This window comes from Choristoneura fumiferana, chromosome 23 (genome assembly GCF_025370935.1).
Source record: "Choristoneura fumiferana chromosome 23, NRCan_CFum_1, whole genome shotgun sequence".
Lineage (NCBI taxonomy): Eukaryota > Metazoa > Arthropoda > Insecta > Lepidoptera > Tortricidae > Choristoneura > Choristoneura fumiferana.
In genome coordinates this window covers 3664761-3691808 of record NC_133494.1, presented here as the reverse complement: position 1 = coordinate 3691808, position 27048 = coordinate 3664761, and the positions used below count along the sequence as shown (strand labels likewise).

The 27048-nt window shown below is 38.6% G+C and overlaps 1 protein-coding gene across 4 annotated transcripts in view; it reads left to right on the top strand.

Moving 5' to 3' along the window:
• aPKC (protein kinase C iota type) overlaps positions 1 to 27016 on the top strand; it is a 357009-nt gene extending 329993 nt beyond the window's left edge. For 3 of the 4 annotated variants that reach the window (XM_074106076.1, XM_074106075.1, XM_074106074.1), the window contains 11 exons: positions 9371 to 9421; positions 11255 to 11340; positions 12226 to 12425; positions 12879 to 13029; positions 14189 to 14409; positions 15240 to 15420; positions 17477 to 17689; positions 18523 to 18690; positions 19182 to 19297; positions 19725 to 19851; positions 20700 to 27016. In XM_074106076.1, the coding sequence (XP_073962177.1) occupies positions 9371 to 9421; positions 11255 to 11340; positions 12226 to 12425; positions 12879 to 13029; positions 14189 to 14409; positions 15240 to 15420; positions 17477 to 17689; positions 18523 to 18690; positions 19182 to 19297; positions 19725 to 19812 (1475 nt within the window). In that variant the 3' untranslated portion in view covers positions 19813 to 19851; positions 20700 to 27016. Of the gene's footprint in view, positions 1 to 9370; positions 9422 to 10442; positions 10495 to 11254; positions 11341 to 12225; positions 12426 to 12878; positions 13030 to 14188; positions 14410 to 15239; positions 15421 to 17476; positions 17690 to 18522; positions 18691 to 19181; positions 19298 to 19724; positions 19852 to 20699 lie in introns of those variants that run through there. The other variant, XM_074106077.1, reaches the window with a different exon arrangement.
• Positions 27017 to 27048: the final 32 nt, after the last annotated feature.

Sequence of the window (27048 nt, the reverse complement as noted above, 5' to 3'; positions counted from 1 at the left end):
AAATAAATCAATGTAAATCTGCCCTCTGCTTGATAAAAAAGGGAATAAACAAAGAGACAAAGGGCCCCGTCAAATCCAATCTCGCTGAAGGACAGCGAACCGCAACCCGGTCCTACCACGGACTTCTTGCTGCGACGAAACTGAATAGTTTTTGTCCCTGTTGCTCTTTGTCACACCGAGAGACGACAATTACTTTTGATGGATCCTTAATACGTCGCCAAGTTTTACTATTTGGGTCACACAGGTTTTCTTGACACGAGAAATATCGCTAGATGGCGCTCGGGAGTTCCGTTTGACGCTAAGTCTAGACGCATGTATCAAAGTTGTCAAACGGATTCACAATACTAGTACCAATTACCCTGTCACAGAAATCCTAATTATGTTCGTGATTTTCGTGAGGACGTTACTGTAGTTAAGGGTTTACGGCCAATATTTTTTTGTAATTTTTCTCTGCGTATACTTATACAGTTGTCGCCATTAACTTCGTAGCTGTATAAGTGCTCAAAATATCGACTATAGGTATACCATACGACTGTAGGTATATCAGTAAACGTATCCAAGTGCTTTTATTTTATTTTATTCGTCTCTATATTTTGTTTCATTTTATTTTCTAACATAAGTTGATCACACCAGTAATGTTAACATTACTATTATTATTTGTTATCGAATACTCGGCAAAATAAAAACGAAACGCATAATGGCTGACAGGCGACCATTTTGCCATTTTCTCCAAACTTTAAGAACTTGGAATAATAAAATAGTACCTGGGCGACCAAGCTTTACTCGGGCTAAAACTCGATAATAAGCGTTTTCCCAGAGATAAGACCATACTAGATCAGAGCCGTTTTCGATATCCCTGAAATATATGTATATATATACAAGAATTGCTCCTTTAAAGGTATTAGATAAATTCGGAATCTCGCTATCATCGTTCATCTACCATTACCTCTCATATTTCGTTTTCTAAATTATTATTACCGTACAACGGCAAAACCTACTAGTCATATTTTTCTAAAAAACAAACAATAAAATATTCTGACTATAAAGCTTAAGTCCCGGGTTCGAACTCCGGTTGCAGTCAAGGACTTTAATTCATGAGCCACTATCCCGCCTTTCCAAAGGAAAAGCCTTTTCAATGGAAAAGTCATTACGATTTTCTTTGTTAATTAATGCGCTGTCACTTTGTCGTTTACTGTGAAATGGTTTCATGGTAGTCCTTAACCGTATGAAAAATACGAATGCTTATTGTCATGTCCCGAGTGTTAAATATGTAGGTATTTAAATATGTTTACCCGTTGCGTAGTACAGTCACCAGCATTAATATCTGCCACAGTGGAGCGTGCAAAAATATCTGACACATCCTTCCGGCCTAAGATATAGAATCGTATCAGATATTTATGCACGCCTGTTGTGTCAGATATTGGTGCTGGTGACTGTACCCATAGTACAATATTTAAGCAATTTCTCCCTTGCGATTTATCTTTCGATTTATTTACTTATTTTATTGTGTACATTACTGGCAACACCCGGTATAATATCTAGAACGGCCAAAGATAATAGTACATTGTGTCTTAAGGGCGGTAAATAAGGAATTACGAACGAGAGTCTATTAGAAGCCCGAAGTCGAAGACTGAGGGCTTTAATGAGTCGATGTTCGTAATTCTAGTACCGCCCGTGCGACATACAATGTTTTTCATCACATTTGCGAGTAAAATTTTATATTAGTAAAAGAAAAACTTTAATTGTTCCAAATATTGGCGATACCTTAGGCTGTGCTTTTGGTAGCGCCGCCCTCTACCTCCCTCAGCGCGCCGCAGCGTGCGTGTGCATGTAGTGGTCCATGTAGTAGTCCTGCTGCAGGAGCGCGCGCACGCGCACGGGCACGCGGCACGGCGCAGCAGTACAAGTACGCACATTGACTCATTTACCGACCTTGGGCTTCATGACAAGAACATTAGTACGCGAAATGAATCATTTTCCGACCACGGGTTTCATGACAAGCACATTGAGGTCGAGGGTTTTATTTGGAGGGTTGCAACCAAGGTAGCCTGCATGTTATGACACTGTTTACGAGCAAGTGTGATGAAAAACAAGTTACTTATTTACTTCAACATAAATACTTTGTTTCTCGTTTAAATATATCAGCTTTTACCGAACTCGCAAAATGTATTCATGGCACGTTTACAGAATTACGAAAAGTTTGACTTTACGTTGGGAACTCGTCAATAAGTAACCGTCCCGGGTGCAACCCCCATGCAAATTGTAGGGGGGGGACTGCTCACCTGTGTTGTACAGTTTACGAAAAAAAATCCCCCTGATTAAATTGTGCTAAGAAGAAAGAAATACACTAAATTATGCTTCGAGAATTGGTTAAGTGAAAGCCTGATTGAAAGCCAGTGAAATAAATAAATTTACTAACGCTAAAGCAAATAAACAGGGTTTTTTTCTGATGGTATTTACTCTTTATGAACTTATTATGCGTTGTCATCCAACTGCATAATATGTACCTATATGCATGTCAAATGAATCCAACCACTGAAAGTGGGTGAAACTTGTTTGGCAACTGAACAATAACACAAAATGTGAAGTTACTCCTATGAATTACCTAACCAATAATAGAAATCGTTATCTTTGACTAAACATTCTATGGCATTTCGCCTTAACATTAGTTACGTTTATTTTCACAAACACACCGACAAACCTCTAGGTTTTTAGATCAGCCTTCAACTTTCTTTGTCCGTTCAATTGTTTTCTGATTGGCTTATCTGATTGGCGCCAAAACTCAATTAGTTGTTCGGATAAAGTCACTGCAGAATATCGTAAAACCACATAGTGAAGTTACTAATCAACGAAAACAGATAGAAAAGTCGAGAAAGTTCTTTAATAAAGGTTAAACTTTAACGTGAGATAAAAGTGAATACCAAGAGTAAACAGCCCGAATAACTGTTTTCCTCCGATTTGGCGACCACGTTTTTTCTTTCAGTTGTGTAGTTGTGACTATAATAAAATAAGTCAACCTATCTTTGAGTTTTTGTTTGTTGAATCGGACGTTTATTTATAGAATTATGTTTCGTTTATCACAAGTTTTATCGATAAATTTCAGTCAGAGAATACATGAAACAACTGAAGATATCATCGATAATGATGATGTAGTATCTGTAGATTTGATATTACTATGTATTTACATACATATTTATTATATCAAATCTAAAAGTTAACTATTTTACATGAAAAATATGGTTAGAATAACAGCTACAGTAGCTTTATCCTAATAGTCCTACACAGTGGATCAAGTCTTGAATTAACAAAAGGGTTGTCTTATATCTAAATCTTCATTTCATATGTCTGAATCTTTGTTCATAAATCACGCAAAAGTGGCTGAATAAATATGGATGAAAGGCACAAAGATAAATTGTGTAACTCTCGCAGGTTAGTTTTAAACGAAGATGCGAACAAAATGCAGTAATTGATAATAAACTTATTAGTAAAAAAATATGAACATCATGCACTTATTAGATTTCATAACATCTACCACCGATTTGGAAAATCCACTGTGTTCAGATGAATCCGGCTAGAAACTTAAAAGGTTATGATTTTTTCAAAAGAGATCTGCAATCTAGTTAATTACTTAGATCATAAGTGTTTCTTTTAACACAACATTTTTCTAACACCGGAGATACGCTTTTTATTTTGAAGTAAGGGATCGCCAATGTGGATCGGCATTATTTTAAATATCCATGATATTTAATCATTATTTTGCAGGTGGTAACCTTGTAAGGTCGCCCGGATTGCTAACCATCTTGTCGCTAATGCTTGAAAGCAGTGCTTGCACTGTTGTGTTTACGTGGAGAGTAAGACAGCCGGTGAATTACTGGCATGAGGTATATCTTATCTATGGCAACGCGTCTGCAATAGTGTTGCAGATGTTTATGGGCGGTGTAATTCTTACCATGACATTTGCTCGTTTGCCATCCAGTCAAATACACCCTAAATGTCTATAACAATAAAATTTGAATTTTGTGTTTACGGAATCCATACTAATATTATAAATGCGAAAGTGTGGGTGTGTGTGTGTTTGTATTTGTCCGTCTTTCACGTCAAAACGGAGCGATTATGGGTCAGAGAGTGACATAGGCTACTTTTTATCTTTTTAACAGCGCGCGATAACCGAATTCCACGCGGGCGAAACCCCGGGCAAAAGCTAGTCATTAATATTTTTTTTTAATTTAGTTACCAAAAACTTATACAATTTCCGAGAAACAATTTTTTGGTACTAGCTAGTCTTTGGTGGGACTTTAAACATTCATAATGTTCTAGTAGCTTTTGGCTTATCGACGTTATTCGAAGACACACCTAACCCACGCTTCTCATACTCTCCAAGTTGCCTAATAAAAATGTCCGCTCCGCGCCACTGCTGCATACCCGACCCATACATATTCCGACTATCTATCGCAAGTGCTATCTTTATGGAAAGCAGTCCAATTTGCTAGCTCCAATCCAACTTTTCCCACATATCAGCCATTTTGTTACATCAGGTCCAACGTTATTAGACAGCCATAACAGGTAACTAACTAAATATATTTTCCTCCTTCGGACCATGTAATAGTGTTTTTCTAGCACTTTTGTAATACGAGCGTATTTTTCTCGTGGAACTTTTGCATTGCTCGTTATTTTGTACGTATTGTGCTATATAATTTGTTGCGAAAGTTCTTGTGGACATGCCGTTTTAAATTCTTTCTCGTTATTGATCCAGTACGCAGTTGGAAAATACAAGGAAAACATTGGTAACTATTTCCTCTATACTCGATGTCTTTTTGACATGTTCTGAATTAGTTTCACTTCTAAGTAAACTACCTAATTAAAATAATCTAACTTAATAGAATGCTTCACTTCACTGTAATTTTAGCAATAGTAGATATGTAAAAATGGGACTGTTAGTTTAATCACTATATAATGTATTAATTTTTTATATTATACTTACACGTTGTATGTTTGTGCACTGTGCAAATTGCACCAAACACGAAAAGCATGTTTTATTTTGTGGGCATAACATCATGCCTGCGGCTTGCACGCTTTTTTACACTAATTGCATACTCATTTCAAAATTAGTGCAAGTCTTACACAAGCGTACGGGTTACTTTTCGAAAGTGTACAAGTTGCATGCATGTGTATTCCTTGCTTTATGTTATATTTTTTAAAGCACACTCGTCAATAATACTTCTCTTCAATAGACATCCATAGACAAGCCTTTATGAACTCGACTCTGAAGTAACTGGCCACTAAAAAGTGTTACTATTTTTCCTGCCAGTTAAGATCGCGCGGCACCCAATACAAGCGCCGGGTTTAAAATAGGAAAAGTAAATTGAAAACAGTTCGCAATGTGAAATAAGAACGACGTTTTCTTTTTTCTCTGAAAACAGACACCTCATTACTTTCACCAGAAGTTGCCGAAAGCAGCTGAATAAGTTTTAAAACAAAATTCATTTGAATGAAAATGAATTTTCTTACTATTTATTAATAATTATTTTTTGCATTATAATATTAAATAACTTACCGTTTAGTTTACCTATCCTACAAAAATTACTAGCATAAAACTATGGAACGTGGAAATATCTAACCTTATTACAATTATGGAATCGGCGTTGGTAACTTTAACTATTTTTGTATTATACAACTACTCTGGCCCAATGAAATAAAAAAAATGGCACAGCAACCATAATTGAAGCCAAGATCTGTTTCCTTTTTCTTCTGAAAAAGAAAGCACTTAATGCAATTTTCGAATTACAAAGTTTTTTCTTCGCTGCCAAGTTAAATCGTGCCTCGTGTCTGCTGCATTAGTTGATTTCGGGCTTAGAATGTTTTTACGAGTTTCTCGTTTCGAATTCTGTGCACATTTATTTAGTTTAGTTCCGCAGGTACCTATTATCATCGAGGCCTCTATTACTTAGCCCTATGCGGTAACCACTAAAGGACTCTCGTCTTATGAGATTTTCACAGAATAACTATTAATACGTATTTTTCGGCGATTTTAGTACGATGGTATGGACCCGACGTGTGTGAATCACACTTGGCTGCAGTTATTGTCTTTATGAAGGCAATCACCAGCCTAACAGCATTATAACTAGTCTATCAAACACTCCATCGTAATATTAGCATCATCTGACAGAAAGAACCTCATTCAGAAATTGCTGCAATGTACAATTTTCCTGCAATATCAATGCACCAAAATTGTGTTTCCTTTTAAAATAAGCTAAGTGCAGTTTGAGGCAACCGGCTATTTCAAAAAGTGGGTTGCCACTTCAAATATTCGATATTTCCTAGGCTATTATTTGTACATCGCACTGAGTTTGTTTGGTCGATGAATGTTTTTTAGCCGTGATTGCTGGCCACTACGAAGACTCGGTTGCGTTTTTTTAGTTTCTGTTTGAAAATGGAAATTGGTATTTCAGTGTTCGGTTAGAGTTTAGTTTTTTATTGTTCAAGTTTTTGATCAGAATTTTATTAAATGTTTTTGAGTGCGCAAGATGATCTGCAATTCCAATAAACGTCTAGGCCTTTTTCCCACCGCCGACGATGAGCGAGAAGCGAGTAGAGCGAGTAAGTAGAAACGAGTGGGCGAGCAGCGAGAACCGAGTATAGTTTTGTCGCTCCGCTGTAAGCGAGTGCGTAATTATGGTTAAATGTAGCCCTATAAAAATATTATTGTCCTGTTTCAAAGCATACAGAAAACGGGAAACATTCGTCGTGCGCCATAACTCTTATACAAGGGTATTTTATACGCTCTTAGTTGATGCGACACCGGCTTGGCTTTTAGCTGATTTGCTTCGGAGTGAAACAAACCAGGATTACATTATATTTTTGTTCAAGACATTTTGTTGGCTTTAGTGGTTGGTTATCGTGTAAAAGCTGATCAAGTGTAAGTCTGACTCGAGCAATGAGGATTGCGTATAAATTTAAAAATAGGCAAAAAAATAAAGCTGTATTCTAATCTCCTGAGCCCTCGCGTACTTTATAAAGGATCAATTACACTAAGAATAACGGCCGAATGTACTTTATAAAGTACAAATTGTTCTTTGAATATTTTTTTTTAAGAATTTTGAAATAATATCCAAAATAACAAGGCAGGTGAACCACGTCTAGGTCTTAAGCACTAAGCCTGTTAAACAAAGTTAGGACTCAGGACTCAGGAGGTTAAGCACTTCATGGTAGGTATTTCACAGTGAAACTTTGGAATCAGCTTACAGCGCCAGTATTTCCGGATCGGTACAAGCGACCTTCAAAGAACGAGCCTTCTCCTTTCTCAGAGCGCTGGCAACGCATCCGTAACTCAACTTTCTTTTTGGATGTCCATGGGCGGCGGTGATTGCTTTCCATCAGGTGACCCACTTGCTCGTTTTCCCCCTATCGTATAAAAACATTGCTGGTAATAGGTACAATGTTTTTTTCAAATTTCCCTGTTTGTTGTTGCTATTGCTTTTGTTGGGTCAAATCTTGCAAATTCATTTCGACCCACTTCCAGTGGTCGGATTGACTTGAAATTTGGTATATACAAATGCGGTATATAAGTACAGTCAGCAAAAGCTTGATTTGTAACTATTTTTTTACCAGAAATTCATTTTCTCAGAGCGCTAAATAAAGTGTTACATTATAATTCCCTCCAAAAAGATGCACCCTAAAATCACCTCTAGCGTTTAACCAGTGCTTGCGTTCGTTCAGCTTCCTAAATAATGTAAACAATATAGCTGAGACCACCGTCCACTCCCACCCCATATGTTACTATCCAAGCATTTTCAGCTTCTTTCCAACCAGAATGCAATTTCGTCCGGAAATAAACGAAGTAGTCGGACGTTCCTGTTGCCTTTGTTGTTTAAACTAGCCATTACATGACGGAGGAAATGTACGGCTCTATCCACTTCTCTTGTTTTGAAATGTGGTCTGGACTCCGGACCACTATTCATTCAGAAAAAATGACAAAGATGTAGAAGTTTAGATATGCCTTCGCAGTGAAAAAGTGTAGTAATATTAGAGACTACACGGTACTGAGAAAGTAGTGTCATTTCTTTGTCTTACGTTAATTACGAGTACTAACACTAATTTCTCTGTCATGATGCTGTAGTATGGCGACGACACGGCGCGGCACTTGACTGAAGCGTCGTGTCGGACATGCGGCGGGCCGGAATATCCCTGGACTCCCCCGAAGATGGGCCGGGATAACTCTGGACTCCTCTTGAACATGGGCCAGCATCATAATGCATACATATAATCTAGGTTTTACTTAATAAAGAGGTTCTATATTACGCACACCCATAACTGGCGTCTCATTGACTGCCACGTTCCTTTCTCATTATATTACAATGACAAATGTGTGAGCTGACTAATTTCGGAATCGACACATTTCGGCGCGGTTAAAGTATGGTAAGGGCGTATCTAAACTACTAAATCTTTCGAAATTGAACATCGAAATGATAGATTTATTCTTCACGAGCGTATTGCTTCTTGGCAGCGGAGTTGCTTGGCGAGTAAGATGGTGGTAGCAATTCGGATGGACTTTCCCTAAAATCCTAGCATGCGCAAAAATAACATAGTGATTAATAAATATTTAAACTTGATATTAATTCCATTGTATTTGTAACAGAACATTTTAAAACATACTTAAGTGGTACAACCAACGAACATACGAAATTAAAAAAATTATCTTTCATAATGTCCGTCGACGATAATTAGTTTATTTTATTTGTATTACTTTTTTTTTTCGATGGAGGTGGAGAATGCTCATAGAATACTGCCGAGCCGGCCTCGGCAGCATGCCCGACTCATCTGGGAATTGCTCACCAGACGCCTACGGACTAAACTCCACCCCCTGTGGAGACACTTTTAACTTTATTCGAAGCAGCAATGTAAAGCAAAATGTTTGATGTTTATTAGCGACAGCGACAGGTGCCTTCAGTTGGGTCCTAGGATGGCGTACATTGATAACATTATTTAATTTATATGAAAAAGGAAAAATTTAAGACTCCATTATTTTTAAGTCGCTGAACTAATGTTGTTCAGTTTGTAGAGTATGATCTATGTTTTATTTATTTGCTCGTATTACAGGCCGCAACCGGTGTAATACTAATTTTAATAATAATAAATAGATTTATTTCGGGCAAGTTGGCTTATACAATAAATACCTTACAGACTAACATACATATTTATAAACAATAATATTTAAAACTGATAATTTAATAAGTTTTTCTTTATGTTGATGATTGAATCCTCGTCTTAATTATGTAGCGTTTCCCTCTTTCCTCTTAACGTACGGAGCCCTTTGAATAAAAACTCTAATAATAGGAACTTAAGTTATTAAACAGTTTTTTTTTTGTTTCAGTTTTTCCAAATGTGCCGCCAGCGCCGGGCATGTCGTGTGCCGGGGAGGACCGTGAGTAATCCCATCATTTTTGCTTGCATACAGAGAGTTTGAGTCCTGGGGAAGGACATAGGATAGTTTTTATCCCGGAAAATTGCATAGTTCCCGCGGGATAGCGATTAACTAATTCCTCGCGGAAGTAGTCGCGGGCAACAGCTAGTACTAGAATTAAAACTAGTTCCTTAAAATCCGGGTATTCCGCCGAGTCCCGCGTCGGCGCGCTGTAAATGATGTACCTATTATGGGCTAAGCACAGTTGCGCGGGAAAATTGTTATGATATTGAAATTCTAGTGTAACCGGTCAATTTGGCTCCTTGCACACGAGTACTTTGCTGAAAATGTTGCGGGCTTTTTATATTTGGTGATAATAAATTAAATGTTTGTTATATTTTGAACTCTTACGAGGTATAAGAATAAAGACAAAATTTTCAAATTTGGAAAATATAGCACACTAGATTACATACTAACAGTTAAGAGGTAGGTATACTGTCTGTTTAGGGGGACGTAAGCAGGACACCCCTACACCCTCAGTAACCGATAGTTGATATAAGGGACACTATTATTGTTTACATAAATTTACAACACAGAAAAACAAAATGTTGTAATAAACAAATGACGTTGCGGCTTCGCATTCCAGCATAGTGACTTTTTGATTACGATATTTCATCAATAACAATAACTAGTTCTATTGTACTGATACCGCTTATATTGAAAATAGTTTTTGTACGAACTTCAAACTTTTTCAACGACTCTCAACCAGGTAAAAGCGACCGACACATGTTTTCTCCCGGCGTCAGAGGGGCTACTACGAAACTCGCAAATCGAAGTTCGTATCGCACCGTCCCTTTCACTCGCGTATTAAATGACATAAGCGTCAGCGGGACGGCAACATACGAAGTTCGAGTTTTGCACTTCGTGGTTTAGGGCCAGTTTTTAATCTATTTCGCGCTCATTCTGTTATTTATAAATCGGTTGCTTCACAAAATTCGCCTTAAAGCCGATAAGATAATATCGATAAGTTTCGCCGAGCCGCCGCCATGCCACTCCGATGTCTTGTACCGGCGACATCGCCAAGCATCTTGCAGGTCTAGCTATTTAAAATGCTAATTATTTAAACGTAAAGTCATTAATTCGCTCCGAAATTTAAGTGACAATCGCGTCATTACCGCTACAGTGCAACGTCATTGCTTCTCGCGCGTTGTTGTGTGAAATGGGGTCGTGAAAGATTGATGACAGAAGTGAAAGAGGTGTGTCGGTGCCCTAATTATGTTAAAAGTGGCAATCGAACTGGGTTTAATTGTGGCCGGGGAGTGTCCCTACGCTTGTTAGGCTACACGTGTTTTACAAATGATGACGGAAAGTCGACGTCGGCAATTTTAGTTTGCTTAAGTGCTCGTATCATTTCAATTTGAAAGTTGGGGTTGGGAATAAATATGTGTAAATGTGGAGCTTTATGTTGCTAAATATGTAGTCCTGGATTTGTAAACTCACGTCATCGCCCGATAATGATAGATTTTTTGGAAGATATTCTGCCGAGTTAGTTTTGTTTTATTATTATACCTACTTACTTACTTATTAAGTTACAAAAAATGTATTACTGCTTAGATGTAACTTTTTCCACGTCAACCAGTTCTCTGGCTAGTTTTATAGTTAACTATGTAGATTATATTTCTTAAATTAGCAAATGGTGAACCGACAGATGTGTTTCGCATCTTCCCGCGCACTGTGAAATAGTTAATTCATTATCCTTCTCTCCCGCTCCTCAAAAATGACGGACAGACTATAATTTTAACTAAAATAAACTGTATTTTATAAGTTATTCAAGTTTAATCGTTCTATTTTCAGGTAGCATATACAGGCGCGGCGCGCGCCGGTGGCGGAAACTCTACCGTGTCAACGGCCATATTTTCCAGGCCAAGAGATTTAATAGAGTAAGTTCCGCTTAATGGATTACCTATTTATGAAAATGGTGCTTTTCTATCCCGTTTGTTTTTATGTCAATACTGTAAAAAATAAACCTAGCGTGAAATAAATTTCACACAATTCGATGCCTATAGGACTAAATATTCTGTTCAAACAATTTTGAAACTACAGTAAAAAAGAATATCGATATATCATTTCGTAAATAATTTCAAAGGAGCCGTTGTAGAATACATAATCATTAATTTTAAAACTTTACTAGCAAAATCATGCTCAACTTATTTTGACGTGCAATTTTCGAAATTTTTTAAAATACTTCAAAACTAGCTTATATAGCCATTAACTGTAAGTTTCGACCATTTCTCCAGCGAGGAATGTGATTCAAAATCAAAGTGAAATAAAAAGTACAGAGTAGAATAGCTACCGTAAGAATTTAAAGTTTTAAGAAGTTTCTGGCTCGGTGATGAAAAGTTAAACCCAGTTGATTGATAATATACTAAAGAAAGATTACAAATTAACTGTCAGTGATTCATTCATATTAAAACATAATTAGCTTGATGTATCTAGACTACACTGCTTTCATTCACGCCTAAGAATCGTCATTAACAGTCATTAAAATGTTTTCGTATTATTTGTTTAAACCATTAAAATAGAAAAAGCAAAGAGTAATTAATATGCTCTCTAATTGATATACTAAACCTGTTTTATAATTTGTATTCATGAGCACAGCTAATTTGACAACATACAACACAACAGATTCTACTGTTCATTACAGCCACTTGCCGTAGTGTTAACGTTATCAAAAAGTCAAAGAGATGTGCGATAGAATGTTAGCGTCTCCTGTCATTTTATATATTTCAATAGTTCTGTTATTGAACGTGGTTTTCCCCTTCCAGCGCGCCTTTTGTGCCTTCTGCCAGGACCGCATCTGGGGGCTCGGGCGGCAAGGCTTCAAGTGCATCCAGTGCAAGCTGCTGGTGCATAAGAAGTGCCACAAGCTGGTACAGAAGCCTTGCTCCAGCGAGCACGTTGACCCCGTCGAGATTAAGGATGACGCCAATGGGGAGAGCACCCTCGGGCGCGCGTCATCTGTCAGGTAAGGTTTTGTATAATAATTTATTATGGAACAAAGTCTCTTCCCGCTCTCTGTCTGTATGTATGTATGCTAAGATCTTTTAAATTACGCAACGGATTTTAGAGTTGTTCAAAATTAAACATAGGTATAATGTAACATAGCATAATGCTGAATCAGCGACCGTACTATTTTCGAGCAATATGTACTATTTCATGTTTTTTTTTGTTTAATGTGTCTTCTGTGTTAGTGATTAAATGTCTTCTTTCTTCCTTCATATAATATTATTACCAGCAACAAATGGTGTAATTCTACTAATATTATAAACGCGAAAGTTTCTGCGTCGTGCGTGCGTGTGTGTATCTGTGTGCGTGCGTTTGAGTGTGAGTATGAGTGTGTGCATGTTATCTGAGAGAAGCCTATGTCTAGCAATGTAAGTATTTCGGCTGATGATAATGATGATTGTTGTCATTGCAGGTCCCGGGCGGAGCCCGAGCCGCCGCTGCCAGAGACGCCGCCCGCGCCCGCGCCGGCCTCGCGCGAGGACCTGGAGCCGGGCTCGCAGCGCCAATACTCCCTCGATGACTTCGAGCTGATCCGGGTCATCGGGCGTGGCTCTTACGCTAAGGTATTTTTTTCTCGTCTTAAAATGCCACTCCAGTTAGGAGGAGGGTTGGCCGTTAGCTCTGAAAATCTATCCCTGTCTTGAGCCATCTGGAACAGTTGCTCAGCACTGCTGATCCCGGTCCACTCCCTTATATTCCGCAGCCATGATTTCTTCATCTTCATCAATATTAGCTGCCAGGGGCGTACCCAGCTTCTGGCCTAGGGAGGGGCAAGTCAGATTTTTTAGGTCAGATGCCTGCGCTTATTTTGTCATACACAACACACTACACAAAGACACCTACATGAAACACAAAGTATATGTAGTGTGTAGGGCAAACACCCGCAAGGGAAGGGATCCGACTTCATAGGTAAACGGGGCATAATATATTGTAGAACATACAATTTCTAGGGGGGGCAGCTGCCCTCCCCTGCCCCCCCTGCGTACGCCCATGTTAGCAGCGACAACTGATGACGTGCCCCAGATACGAGTATATGATTTTGCGCTTTTTGATTGTATGTAATAATTTACACAACATCCAACAGGAGAGAGATTTCTTTATTGTGGTGTCTCCCACGCTATACAAAGTACAGCGTCTAACCACTGGGCTAACCGATATCATATACAGGGTGAAAACGACAAGTAACCTCACTCGATTATTTATAAACTATACAAGATATCGAAAAACTTTTTACTGATCCTGAAGTGCTTCACGAGCTGTATCAAACAGTATCAATAAGGCCGCGGCCACATGAAATCGCTCGACGCTCGTTTAAAGTGTCAAATCTGGTCACGTGACATATAGCGATAAAGCTGAAAATGTTGAGCTTTATCGCTGGGAAAAAAAACCTCTTCAATTTCGGCAAAAACACTGTTATTTTTTTTTCATTCCCCAATTTCTTTTATTTGTACCACTGCCACGACTGCTACTAAATGAGATTAAGAAATCAGCTTCCAAGGCCAAGATCAATCCTACAAGAAGCCATCTTGTCGCTGCTGCTCGACGCGGCGACTTGACGCTACTTTTTTGAGTCGCGGGAAATTCAAAATCACCTTCGAGTGACGAGCGACTGCATGTGGGGGCACCTTAATAGGTTACGGATCTATTCGAAAATTCAATGTTCCCAGCTAGATATAAATTTGCAAAATAATGCCTAAATCAATAGTTTAATCCTATCCTCAGGTTTTGATGGTGGAACTGAAACGGACGAAACGCGTGTACGCGATGAAAGTGATCAAGAAGGCTCTGGTGACCGACGACGAAGACATCGACTGGGTGCAGACAGAGAAGCACGTGTTCGAGACCGCCTCCAACCACCCGTTCCTCGTGGGGCTGCACTCCTGCTTCCAGACACCTAGCAGACTGTTCTTTGTCATCGAATTTGTGCGTGGTGGGGATCTGATGTGAGTTATCTTCGGCCTACATTCCTCATTATCATCATCACCATCATCATCCCGGCTGGGCACAAGCCTCCTCTCAGAATGAGGGGGCTTAGGCTGTAGTTCCCACGCGAACCTAGTGCGGACTGGAAACTTCACACGCACCACTAAATTGCTTCGCAGGTTTGTAGAGGTTTCCTCACGTGGTTTTTCTTCGCTGTAAAGCTCGTTGTAAATATCAAATGTAATTTCGCACATGATTTTCTATTTCAACCCACGATCTGCTTGAGAGGCCATGGGTTTTTTTCCGTAAACCTTCTACGCCAGTCTTAAACCTGAGATAGTATTATTTAACGCGCTGACATGCGCGACAGTATTCTCCGTCTCTTTCTACCCTTAACTTTTCAACTTGCAAGATTTGACCCGAACAATTTACATACGTAATTCGTTCGCTTTTTAATGGCTTGGTGATCTTGACAGGTCTTCCTAGTACGGACACCAAGCTCTCTCACCGGCCGTTTCAATGAGTGAGGGTTTTTCGACAGGCGAAATATCGCTAGATGGCGTTAGTATCGTGAGGTCCGTTTGACGTTTCTGTCACGCTTGTGATTGGATCTAAATGAGCCAATCGCAAGCAAGACTGAAACATCAAACGAACTCCACGATAACGCCATCTAGCGATATTTCGACGAAACCCTCATTCCACCTAGAATGCCGAATCTTGTAATAGTTTATAAGCCTGCGTGAGAGTAAAGAAAGATTTTTGTTATTATTATCTGACACCGTGTGGCAGAAAAAAGCAGTAAAACGATTCAAATCCAAGTGTTAGTCAATAAGGTTTTTGGTCCTTCCAGGTTCCACATGCAGCGGCAGCGGCGGCTGCCCGAAGAACACGCTCGCTTCTACGCGGCGGAGATATCGCTGGCCTTGCACTTCTTGCACGAGCGCGGCGTCATCTACCGTGATCTGAAGTTGGATAACGTGCTGCTGGATCACGAGGGACACATCAAGCTGACTGACTATGGCATGTGCAAGGTAATATCGTTTGTATTTCCTCACAGATATGACCAATAGGGAATATTAGGCAAAGCTCTGCGCGAGGGGCGACACTAGCACAAACCGTAATCAAACCGCCATGACAACGTCAGTTCTCTTTTCAGTTTGTCGCCATGACGAATCATGACATACTTATATATATTTATATCGATAGTAACGACGGAGCTAGGTATATTTCCAAAAATTTTACTGAAATAATATGATATTATGGCATCCTACAGACATTCAAAAACTGTTTACAGTTTGTGCTAGTACTGCATTTTGACGGCAGAACATTGCAGTAATAGCTATTCGCTATCCTGTGACTATGATTAGCCTGTCCCTTTTTCAATAACTGGGCCCAATTGCATAACAAACTTCGAGCTATCGATATTATTAACGATTTTGTATTGAAATTCATGAATACTATTTCCTTGTAATTTTTTATGCAATCGGGCCCTGGTTTCAGTAAATCCTACGTTGAAAAAGATAGGATTTGGCGAACTAAATCTTAAGATTGGTTTATTGGAATCTTTTTGTATTTTTTATTTCAATTCCAAATTTTTACTTTTACGGTCATCCCGTAAAACCTAAATTGAAAATACAAACTGAAATATAGATGCACAGAAAAACCAGAAAAATAAGACCAGCACTGGGTATCGAACCCAGGTCCTCGGCATTCCGTGCCACGTGCTATACCGCTACACCACTGCTGGACCACTGTTGTTGTTGTTGTTGTTGTTGTTTGGACTGCTGTTGTCCAGCAGTGGTGTAGTGGTATAGCACGTGGCACGGAATGCCGAGGACCTGGGTTCGATTCCCAGTGCTGGTCTTATTTTTCTGGTTTTTCTGTGCATCTATATTTCAGTTTGTATTTTCAATTTTGAACTAAATCTTATTTATCAATACATTAATGAAGCAATGCGATAGAACATTTTATATATTGTATACATATAATATTATATATAATATATTTAAAAAAAACATATTGAGTAGACGCTTTAGTAGACAGACCGACACCGACTGGATTCAATTGCAATCGAGCTGCCGAACAGTAAAGCCCAATTTACACCAAGAGCGGAGCGGCCTACAACGATCGGCTGCATAAAAGTATTTACACCAAACCTCTATGAAGTTGGTCGATATTATGTTAAACAAACTAAGTCATTAATGCAGGGTTTCTTAAACTATTTGCAGTCACGGAATACTTTCACAATTTAAACAATTCCACGGACCCCTATCAAATTTTTTTTTGGAATTTTCCTAAAATACATTTTATTCTGATTCTGATTCGTACTGCGGACCCTTGATACACATGCTACGGACTCTTATTGACCCACTTTAAGAAACCCTGTAGTAAAAGACACAGTTAGTTTACACTGTTTATTCAATAAGGGTGCCTTATATTTATACCCCTCATTATAAACCGTCCGAAGTCCGCTCCGCTCGCGGTGGAAACCGGGCTTAAGGAAGTTGTCACGGAACTGTCCTACGTTTCGTTTAAACTAGTACCTACCGACTATTATAGTCTGTTCCGATTTGTAATAAATTGCGGTTCAAGTACCGTCGTATTCTCTTTGCACAATAACCCAAACCCGCTCACGCGATGTCTGAAGACAGGCCCTATACCACGAAGTGCAAAACTCGAACTTCGTATGTTGCCGTCCTGCTGACGCTTATGTCATTTAATACGCGAGTAAAAGAGAGTACCCTAAACCGAAGAGCATGTATGAAGGGAATAATGAAAGTGGACGAAGCGAAACAAGTATGTAAGGATCGTAGCAAGTGGAAAGAAGTGGTCTCTGCCTACCCCTACGGGAAAGAGGCGTGATTATATGGATGTAGGTATGTACAGTGTGGAGGCTGAAGAACTGCATGAACACAAATTTCTTGCATAAACGTAGCTATCATAAGGTCGCGGGTGAGCAAAGTAATTGTGTCAGTTAACTGATATGGACCTCCGCAAAGTAACGCCTGATTCAATAAATTACTGAGGTCAAAATAAGGGCTCTTTCCGACATAACCTAATCTTAATCTAAACCCATTTTCATTTCAGGAGGGCGTCAGACCCGGGGACACGACGTCCACTTTCTGTGGAACACCTAACTACATAGCCCCTGAGATTCTTCGTGGTGAAGAGTACGGCTTCTCCGTAGACTGGTGGGCGCTGGGAGTCCTAACGTACGAGATGTTAGCTGGCCGCTCGCCGTTCGACATCGCGCAAGCTGCCGATAACCCTGACCAGAATACGGAGGACTATCTGTTCCAGGTGGGTGGGAGTTTTTTTTTCTGGGGTTGAGACGCCTTTTGGGCCAAAGACAACTATGTCCTTGCTTTTGTTTGATATGAGGTGCTTTATAAGAAATGGCGGTGTGCGGTTGGAAAAAATCTATTATCGACTGGAGACAGTTCTGGACTCTCAACGGGTAAAAAAATTGCAGCACGTCACCAAATATTCACGTCACGTTGCTCGCAGGACTGATGGCCGATGGGGTCAGAAGGTTCTCGAATGGCGTCCGCGGACCGAGAGACGAACTGTCAATAGGCCTCCAACAAGATGGAGCGACGACCTGGTTAAGATCGCGGGATGGCGGTGGATGCGGAAAGCAGAAGATCGGTCTGAGTGGAGAACCTTGGGGGAGGCCTATGTCTAGCAGTGGACGTCTTTCGGCTGACATGATGATGATGATGACCTTTATTATTTCAAGAAATATTCGTTTACTAAGTTCAAAAAATTTGCTTAGTCATTAATTCTACGCGCTTAACAAGAACTGAGTCCCTGGTACAGTCAAGGGCAAAGATATCGACACGGCCAAAGTTGCAAAAATATGTATACACGACTATGCACATAACATTAAGGCCATGTATACATATTTTTGCAACTTTGGCCGTGTCGATATCTTTGCCCTTAACTACGAGGAAAAGTGCGCGCGGCGATAAGACCCGCGTCATACAGTTTGTAGTGATAGACGCTTTTCGGAAACGTTATCATAAAACTCACGGCGAATAGACTTAAGAAATGTGCAAAACTGCTTCTTAACGACATAATAACTTTTTCATGCAATTACTACCCTCCTCCGTAACGTTAACATTTTTCTTCAGGTGATTCTAGAGAAGACGATCCGTATCCCCCGCTCGCTGTCGGTGAAGGCGGCGTCGGTGCTGAAAGGGTTCCTCAACAAGAGCCCGGCTGAGCGGCTCGGCTGCGGCGAGGCTGGCTTTATGGATATAGTGCAGCACCCGTTCTTTAAGAGCATCGAGTGGGAAATGGTCAGTTATTATGCAACATTCATTGAATTAAAAATATCTTATCGCATTACTAATTTGTTAACCAAATTAACCCTTAAAGTGACAGTGTGCACCACAATTACTACCTTTTTGTGTTTTTTTTTTAATGTAGAATTTATTGGTCTATTATAAACGATGATCGATATCCATGCATTCTCACAAACTTTCGCGCTTAAAATATTAGTCAAGCGTACGTATTGTACGTATGTATTTAAACCCTTTAAATATTTTACTATCCCTATGTACAAAGTACAATGGCGAACTTATTCTTAATAAAGTATCTTTTCCAGCTAACCTAGTTAAAAAGGAAAAGTTACAAAGATAAAATTAAAATACGTGCGGTACAAAGAAAAAACAGTGACTAATACCTACTCAAAAAGATACACTAAAATGTGTGTGTGTTAAGATGAAATGTAACGTAACATAATGTAACGTAACGTAATGTAATGTAACGTAACGTAATGTGTTTCCAGCTGGAGCAGAAGCAGGTGGTGCCGCCGTTCAAGCCGCGCCTGGAGGGGGAGCGCGACCTGGCCAACTTCCCGCCAGAGTTCACCGACGAGCCCGTGCATCTCACGCCTGACAACGAGTTAGTATTTTTTTGTATGAAAGAGAGTATTCTTACATACAAAATACCTATTGTATGGCATCATTTACGTACGGTCCGTTTGATTTTAGTGTTTTGCTTGTTGTTGCCTGATTTTAACATAGTATAAAACAAAGTGCGAGTGCAATTTTGGGGAAAGGGAGATAAAATATGAAATTACCGCGATTGGAGATTTTCTTCCTTTTTTCCCCTTTTTTTATTTAAAAACCAATCCCAAATATAACAGAAATCTCAAACGGACCACAAGATATTAACGCCATCTAGCGATATTCCATTTTATTGAGTACACTTGTAAATGTTTATCAATTTTAAACTTCATGACGCATCGCAGTGTCTAAATTGAAGGTACTCTAGCTTTATATTCTGGTTGTCAATTATTTTTTGTTCTCATTTTACGGTATTTCCACAGTAACGTGATCGCGGACATCGACCAATCAGAGTTCGAGGGTTTCGAGTACGTGAATCCGCTCTTGATGTCCCTGGAGGACTGCGTGTGACACCACGCCTGTCTGCTGCACCCTTACCACGACCCGCAGGTGAAAAAAAAGTTTAAAGAAATTCCATTGTATTTATCGGAAGATTATTACGAGTTTTTTTTTTAGGTTGAGTCGCCTTAGGGGCTAAAGACATTAGGTCCTTGCGTTTGTTTACTTGTTTTTAGTTTTTTTTTAATTTTATATGAGGTGCTTTATAGGAGATGAGGTCGTGCCATCGGAAAAAAGCCATTATGAACGACTGGCAAGAAAGAGCCCGTACAGTGCCGGAATACCCAGTGTTAGAAGACCCTTGCCGCTAAGCTATTGGTCAATCAACTTTTTATTATTGATATTGTGATCCCGTAACTTAAAAGATATCAGTACACTTGCTTAGAAAAAAGTTTGCAATGTATACTTACTAAAAAGCATACTTAGGAGATGGATGGATTTGTCACAATCGTACTTTTACCGCACGGTCGGCCACAGCCGACAATTTTTTTTTCTGAAAATCGTTCCATATGCGCCACGAAATGCCGACATGGCCACTATGGCACTTTTTTCAGCTGTCGTGTTTTACCGACCGTGGCGGTCAAAGGGTTAAGAAGGGACCCGGGAGAAGTTACCATGGCAACGAGCTACACTAAAGAGTTCTGTTGTGTGGTGTCATTTTAGATGATTACTAGTAACCAGTCCGCCAGGGTTTTATTTGTCGTGGGTTTGGAGTTTTTCCATGTGCGGTGGGAGGGTGAAGCGTTGGCGAAGCAACGAAGTTATCACTAACTACAAGTTCTGTTTGTGTGGTGTCATTTTAGATGATTACTAGTAACCAGTAGGAGCGTTTTTCCGCTTATGAACAGAGGGTTCTTGGCAGTGAATGTGTTTGACATATCATAATGTCATTGTTGCAGGCGTTCGGCTACGGCGAGTCGTCATCCTCGGACTACGACTCGGTGTGCTCGGAGCTGCCGCCGCGCAAGCCCACGCTGCTCCAGCACATGTTCTGTCTGCCGCTCAACTGACACAAACGCAACAATTAGTAGCCACGTGACGCTTGAACGAACGGACCTGACTTTTGACAGTTATTGCTGTTAATTTCACTGCTGGCAACACACGTCTGACGTTTGACGACACATAGGTACAGATCTATTGAATAATGTTTTTCCGTCGTATTTTGTCGGATAAGTTCTAAATTAATCTAGCTTTCTTAACTAGCTTACTGAGTAAGCTAGTTGAGAAAACAAGATAAATACGAAATTTTCTGACAAAATAAGAAAGCAATACATTATTCACTACATCTGTATAAGGTAAAAAACATAAGAAGGTGACCAGTAGTAGTCCACATAATTTATATGGGACTTAAGTCATTTTTTGAATATAGAAAGTCAGGGATACGTTACTACTACATACAACAGGTCATCTTCTTATTTTTTTTACCTTATACGGTAATGTACACCAGAGACCTTAGACCGTATTGTCTAAATGCACTGTCCTTCACGATCGCATTCAGCATCTCTCTACGCTTGTCTTATACCATGTGACAGAAAAAGAGATGCAAACGATTGTGAATCCAGGTGTATTAGACAATAAGGCCTCTTTCCGGTTATGTGCTATGAGAGCACGACAAATTTTCGATGATGTGGAAGGCTTATAGTCTAAAGCCTATACTTCACTAGGCTTAGCGTGTTTGCATTGCATTATATTGACGTCTCCATTGTTCATACTAGAAACGATATAGTACATCTCTTTCTACCACTATATTGTTTCCTAAGCTCCACTTTCAACAACATCACAAATTTACAAATAAAATAATAAAGTTCAAAATGTCAAAAGTCACTTCCGATGCAAGCCAAAGGCCTTATTTGCCACACAACTTGTGGCATTAAAAAGGTCGCTTTTTAAATTAAGTATGGATAACCTAAAAACGGAGAGGTACGTAGCGGACATAGGCTTGCCTTGTTATGATATGGTTCGGGTGTAAGGTCAATTGTAAAACATGATAAGCTACTTTTTCTTTAAATGTAATATGTAAATTTTCAAATTTTAGCAGACTGAAGTCGATGGTGACAAATTTAACATGTAAATCCCATGACGACATGAAATTGATATATGTGAAAAAAACCAAAGTGAATCGCGTTCAAATTCCTTCAGTAATTTCAATGAGAAAGGGTAAAATACATACAATACAAGTATTAAGTGAAACGTAACTACGTAACTATCTTTAAAATTGGAATCAAATAATATATCTATATTATATGTAGAATACGCTAACGTCTTTAACAATATGGGCAGGCTGAAACTCATGTCATTCATATTTTGAATGGAGTCAATATTACACCAACACTACAAATTATTGGCCAACATTACAAAAATCTAGTTTGCAAATTGGATAATCCAAAATCATAAAAGTCAAACTGCGTAAAGAAATTTAGGAATATCTAAGTAAAATGAAGGTTTGCTATGCAAGTTAACTTTACATGTGCATACTTGAGTGAATTGAAACTATTATTATTTATAATATATTTTATGATAACTTGAACTCCTTATGATGTCAAAATTTTATAGCGAAAATTACAAAACTGACATTTTAATTCTAAAGCCAAGTTTACAAAAGAATAAATATTAAGGTAGTTAAATTAACAGATTTGAGTTATACATACTTCTTTTTTTTAGCATTAGAAAAAGGGTAATCAATCTTGACGAGTCTTTTTATTAAAAAAAGTTTTTAAAAAAACAGTAACTATTCCCTATGATTCCAAAAGCATAATGATCAAATGTCTTTGCTATAACTTATTTGCTGTGACTTATTTTTCAAAGTGCTTTTCTATAAAAAGACACGTCAAGATCGCTTACCTTCTTTCTAATGCTAAAATAACCTAACCTAACCAACAGAAAGTTGAAAAACCCCGACATTGTCACTTCAAACTTTAATATCTTAAAAACGACTGAACCGATTTTGATAAAACATGTCTAAGAACCATCGCTAAAAAATCTGCTTCCAAATAAAAAAACCGCATTCAAATCGGTTCACCCGTTTACTAGCTACGGTGCCATAGATAGACACACAGACACACAAAGCGGTCAAACTTATAGCACCCCTGTTTTTGCGTCGGGGGTAAAAAAACGAAGTATAGGTACTTCTATTAATTTCAAAGGAATTGTATGTTGAAACGGAAATTTTATCTAGCTTAGTTTGGTGCTCGATTTTTTATTGCGCATGTCAGTAATTATAATGCTTCGGCATTTAGGTAGGGGCAGAGACGGTGTCACACCTTTTCCTATTATTGTAATAAATCTTAGATCACTTCTAAATACGACCGAAGCTACTTCGGCCCGAAAAACGCTTCTTATGTAAATAAAATTAAATTATCTCTTATGTATTATACAAAACATATAATAAAACTATAAATATTTTTGAAACTATTCTAATATATCTTTCTTGTGAGCATGTTAAGTGCTCCTGCACCGGATAACACTGTCGGTGTCTTAACATCTTTATATATTGAGCAATAATATATGGTATGTAGTTTATCTATATGGGACAGGTGATATGCTCAATGAATGGCACGTAAGGAATTAAAAGTAGATAAAAAAATGTCGCCCTTTAAATGCAGGCGCGTATTTTAATCCTTCTCCAATGTTAGTATTTCTCTAGAAGTCTAGTTGTACTTAAGCTAGGCTAGACTTAGCTACAAGTCTTCGCAAGGATTCCAGCGTGGCAATAACCGTGTTAAAACAAACTTTTTTAATTAGGAATTACAAAGAACATCAAGTTTATCTCATAGAAAGCGATGTTGTCAAGACTCTTGTATAATCAAAATTGAACAGCTTTGGAAATGACACTGACGTACTGAGCCAGCGGGGTGACAAACTGGCAAGAGTTTCTATGGGCGTGTACACGAAAGATCATGTCGGTATTTTCATGTCGGTATAGTGTCACCCAGCCAGCGCTGTGGAACCTAAAGGTGCGGCCACATGCTAGTCGCTCGACGGTCGTTTCCAGCGATAAATCTGGTCACGTGAATTTCCCGCGGCTCAAAAAAGCAGCGTCAAGTCGCCGCGTCGAACAGCAGCGTCAAGATGGCTACTCACAGGATTGATCTTGTTCTTGGAAGCTGGACCGCCTTAAGTGGCAGTCGTGGCAGTGGTACAAATAAAAGAAATTTGAGTGAATGAAAATAAATAACAGTGTTTTTTCCGAAATTTAAGAGGTTTTTTTCCAGCGATAAAACTAAACATTTTTCAGCTTTATTGCTATATGTCACGTGACCAGATTTGGCGCTGGAAACGAGCGTCGAGCGACTGCATGTGGCCGCGCCTTAATATGAACCCTTGTGTGTACCTAATAAATAAGGACTGTAATTGCTAACCGTAGTCGAGCCGAGTGTAAATACGTCACGCTTAAAGCAAGGTTTACACTTGCCAAGACAGCGGGCAAGAGAGCACGCCGTTTCACTTGTTCGCTTTAGTGGGTGAGCGAACCGGCAAGCTCGAAACCATGTTTTGGCTAATGTATACTCAGCGTTATTCCTATTGTATTATAAATTAATATATCCTTCCCTACCGTAGCTCCCGTTCGTTTATAGCTAAACACCACTTGTTTAGGTAGTCAACGAATTTTATAAAATATTATACATGTAATTATAAATATTGAGCACTGAAACAAAATTCGTGTACATGGACAAATGAAGATATAAAAACAATAGGTTATATTATAACAAATTATTGTTAAAGTAGAAGGAAAGACTTATTATATAAAGATTATTATGTCGTAATGGGATGGGGAGGGGCGGTGCGCGAGCGCCGATGTCCGCGGACTATTCTAAATAGCGTGTAGTTTACTCGGAATAATAACTCATAAAAGCCTTGCTTGGGATGATTTATAGTTACTAATGTCAAAGACTCCTGCAGTGCTATAATTCCACCTGTGCGATAAGGCCAGAGCAGTATGTCACTAATCGACAAAGACTTTAGTGGATTCCTAAAAGAACGAAAAATAATGTGCCAAGCGCTTGGTGATCATTCCACAAGCGGACAGTTAGTGTTTGACATTAGTACAGTAAGGTAATCCTGTTTCACAAATAGCTACGATATTTGTGTTTGGTCTGACTTGCCCTTTATACTTAATGGCAGAGAAACATTATGTAATTATGTACTACCTTCACGTAGAGGGCCACTGCTGGAAATAATGACAGCCAAAAATTAAGGTTGGCCAATGAATATTGGTTAAAGTAGATTCTCGTCGATATAACAGTTATGTGTACTTCTAGGTATACAAAAAGGGCCTTTCTCCAGTTTTTACCTATCCCTAATTTTATTACGAAAGTTAGAGAGAAGAAATTTAATGAAAGTGCTGCTTTTTTCGTACCTGTAATTTTTTTTACATGCTTGTTGTAGATGTGTCCATTTTTTACTTTTTTTTGTTTCTCTATGTGTCTGTTTCATATTCCTTGATGTATACGGAGTGTTAGGGTTTCTATGGGTTATTATTGTAAGGAAGTAGGTATCTATTAGACATTTTGCACCGATATTCTAGAGTTCACACGCCTTCGACGGGCTCGGCAAATCCTCATAGTTGCCAGTATGGCTGTATACCTCTTTCGCCACCTCTATAAATATAAATGCATTTTTTCCATGATGCATCCCGTGATAAAGTTGCCACTGCCACCGTCGTACCATTTTTTTATTGCAACTTAATAAATGAGTAAAGAAAATTATGACAAAGAAAATTTATGATTGAACTGTGTTGTTGCATTTTGCGCTGTTTCAAAATACTGCAATCAATGTCTGAGAGATTTTTTTAATAAATCTTAAAGCCGAGTTTAGACTTTCAAGAAAAATCGTGCAAGTTGCATCACATTGCGGCGCTAGATTTACCACAACAAACTCGTTGGCTTTACGGATTTGCGATGTAAATGCAACTTGCACGATTTTTCTTGCAAGTCTAAACTCGGCTTAAGATCACGATCTAAATTTTAAACAAATGACAGTCTAACGGGACACCTTGAAAATAAATACAAAAATCGGGAAATTCAAAGTTTATAATGAAAGTCAGTCTGATATATCGTATGTTTCCGAAAACTAGGGCTTGTTTCACCATTCTCTTATAATAAGTTCCTGGTGAGTATGGCATATCTGTAATACAGTCTCTTTCTTTTGTTGGTTTACGAGCATCTGTTACATAAAACACCAGCAACATATCAGCGAGTGGTGAAACAGCCCTTTCATTTTGAAGTATAACATGTTCATGTTGAATATTTTTTGCGTTCAATAGTTAGCGTAAAGGTTGCGTATGATGTTGACACATTACTTTTGACGATACATCGCTAGTTAGTTATATTATAAGCATGCCTAGTCGACACAGCGTAAGAAGAACTACTTAAACTGTGAGCTTCTCATGTCAGGAAGACTTTCTTCAAGTTTTGGGACGTTGTCGCTTATCCTCGTCTAGTTAACCGTATCGTCGTTGCTATTCGTATTTTAATAATGTTTTGCGTTTGAGACGATGTTTCACGTTGTCGGCTGCCTGCGCGGTATTTTGTATTATTTTAAATTAAGTATTTAATTGTTGTTAAGCCGTATTTTGGTACTATTAACTCTAGTAAGCGTTAGTTAACATTCCAGTATGTCTGACTCGTTTTGGACGCTATGATAGTACGATTAATATTGATATGTTCCCAAATATGTTGACGCGCATGTAAATCTATCTCTACGTGTAATTCTTTTGTTAATTCCAGATATTTTCATCTTTTTAAATGGTTTGATAGGTTCTAAAAATGTTGAGATTATACTAAAAACATTATATACCTAACTAAATCTATGTTGTACTTTTCACGTTCGTTTTTAAGCCAATTAAGTTTGAATTGTATAGCAGATTCGTGTATTAAATAATGAATACTAACCGCATGACAAGTGACGTTTAAAACTGTTGATTCTAAAAGGAATTGTTAAAACAATTTATCGAGATGTTAAACTCTAAGAACAAATTATGTATCTTAGTTTAAGTTTTAGTTGTACTTGTACGTAAATACATCCAATGTATGGCTTGTGTATGATTTACATGGATGGTTTGGCAGTATACTTGTACGTGAACACCACTATTGTTACTTAAAGGATTCGTGGCCGTGTGATCTTTCTGGAGTGTGAGCGACTACTGTCGAGTTAGACTGTTAACTTGGGATACTGTACTATTCTGTGCTTAATTGAAAATAAAGAAAGATTAATCTGAGTACTGTTTTTTTTCAGTAAAATTAGAATTAT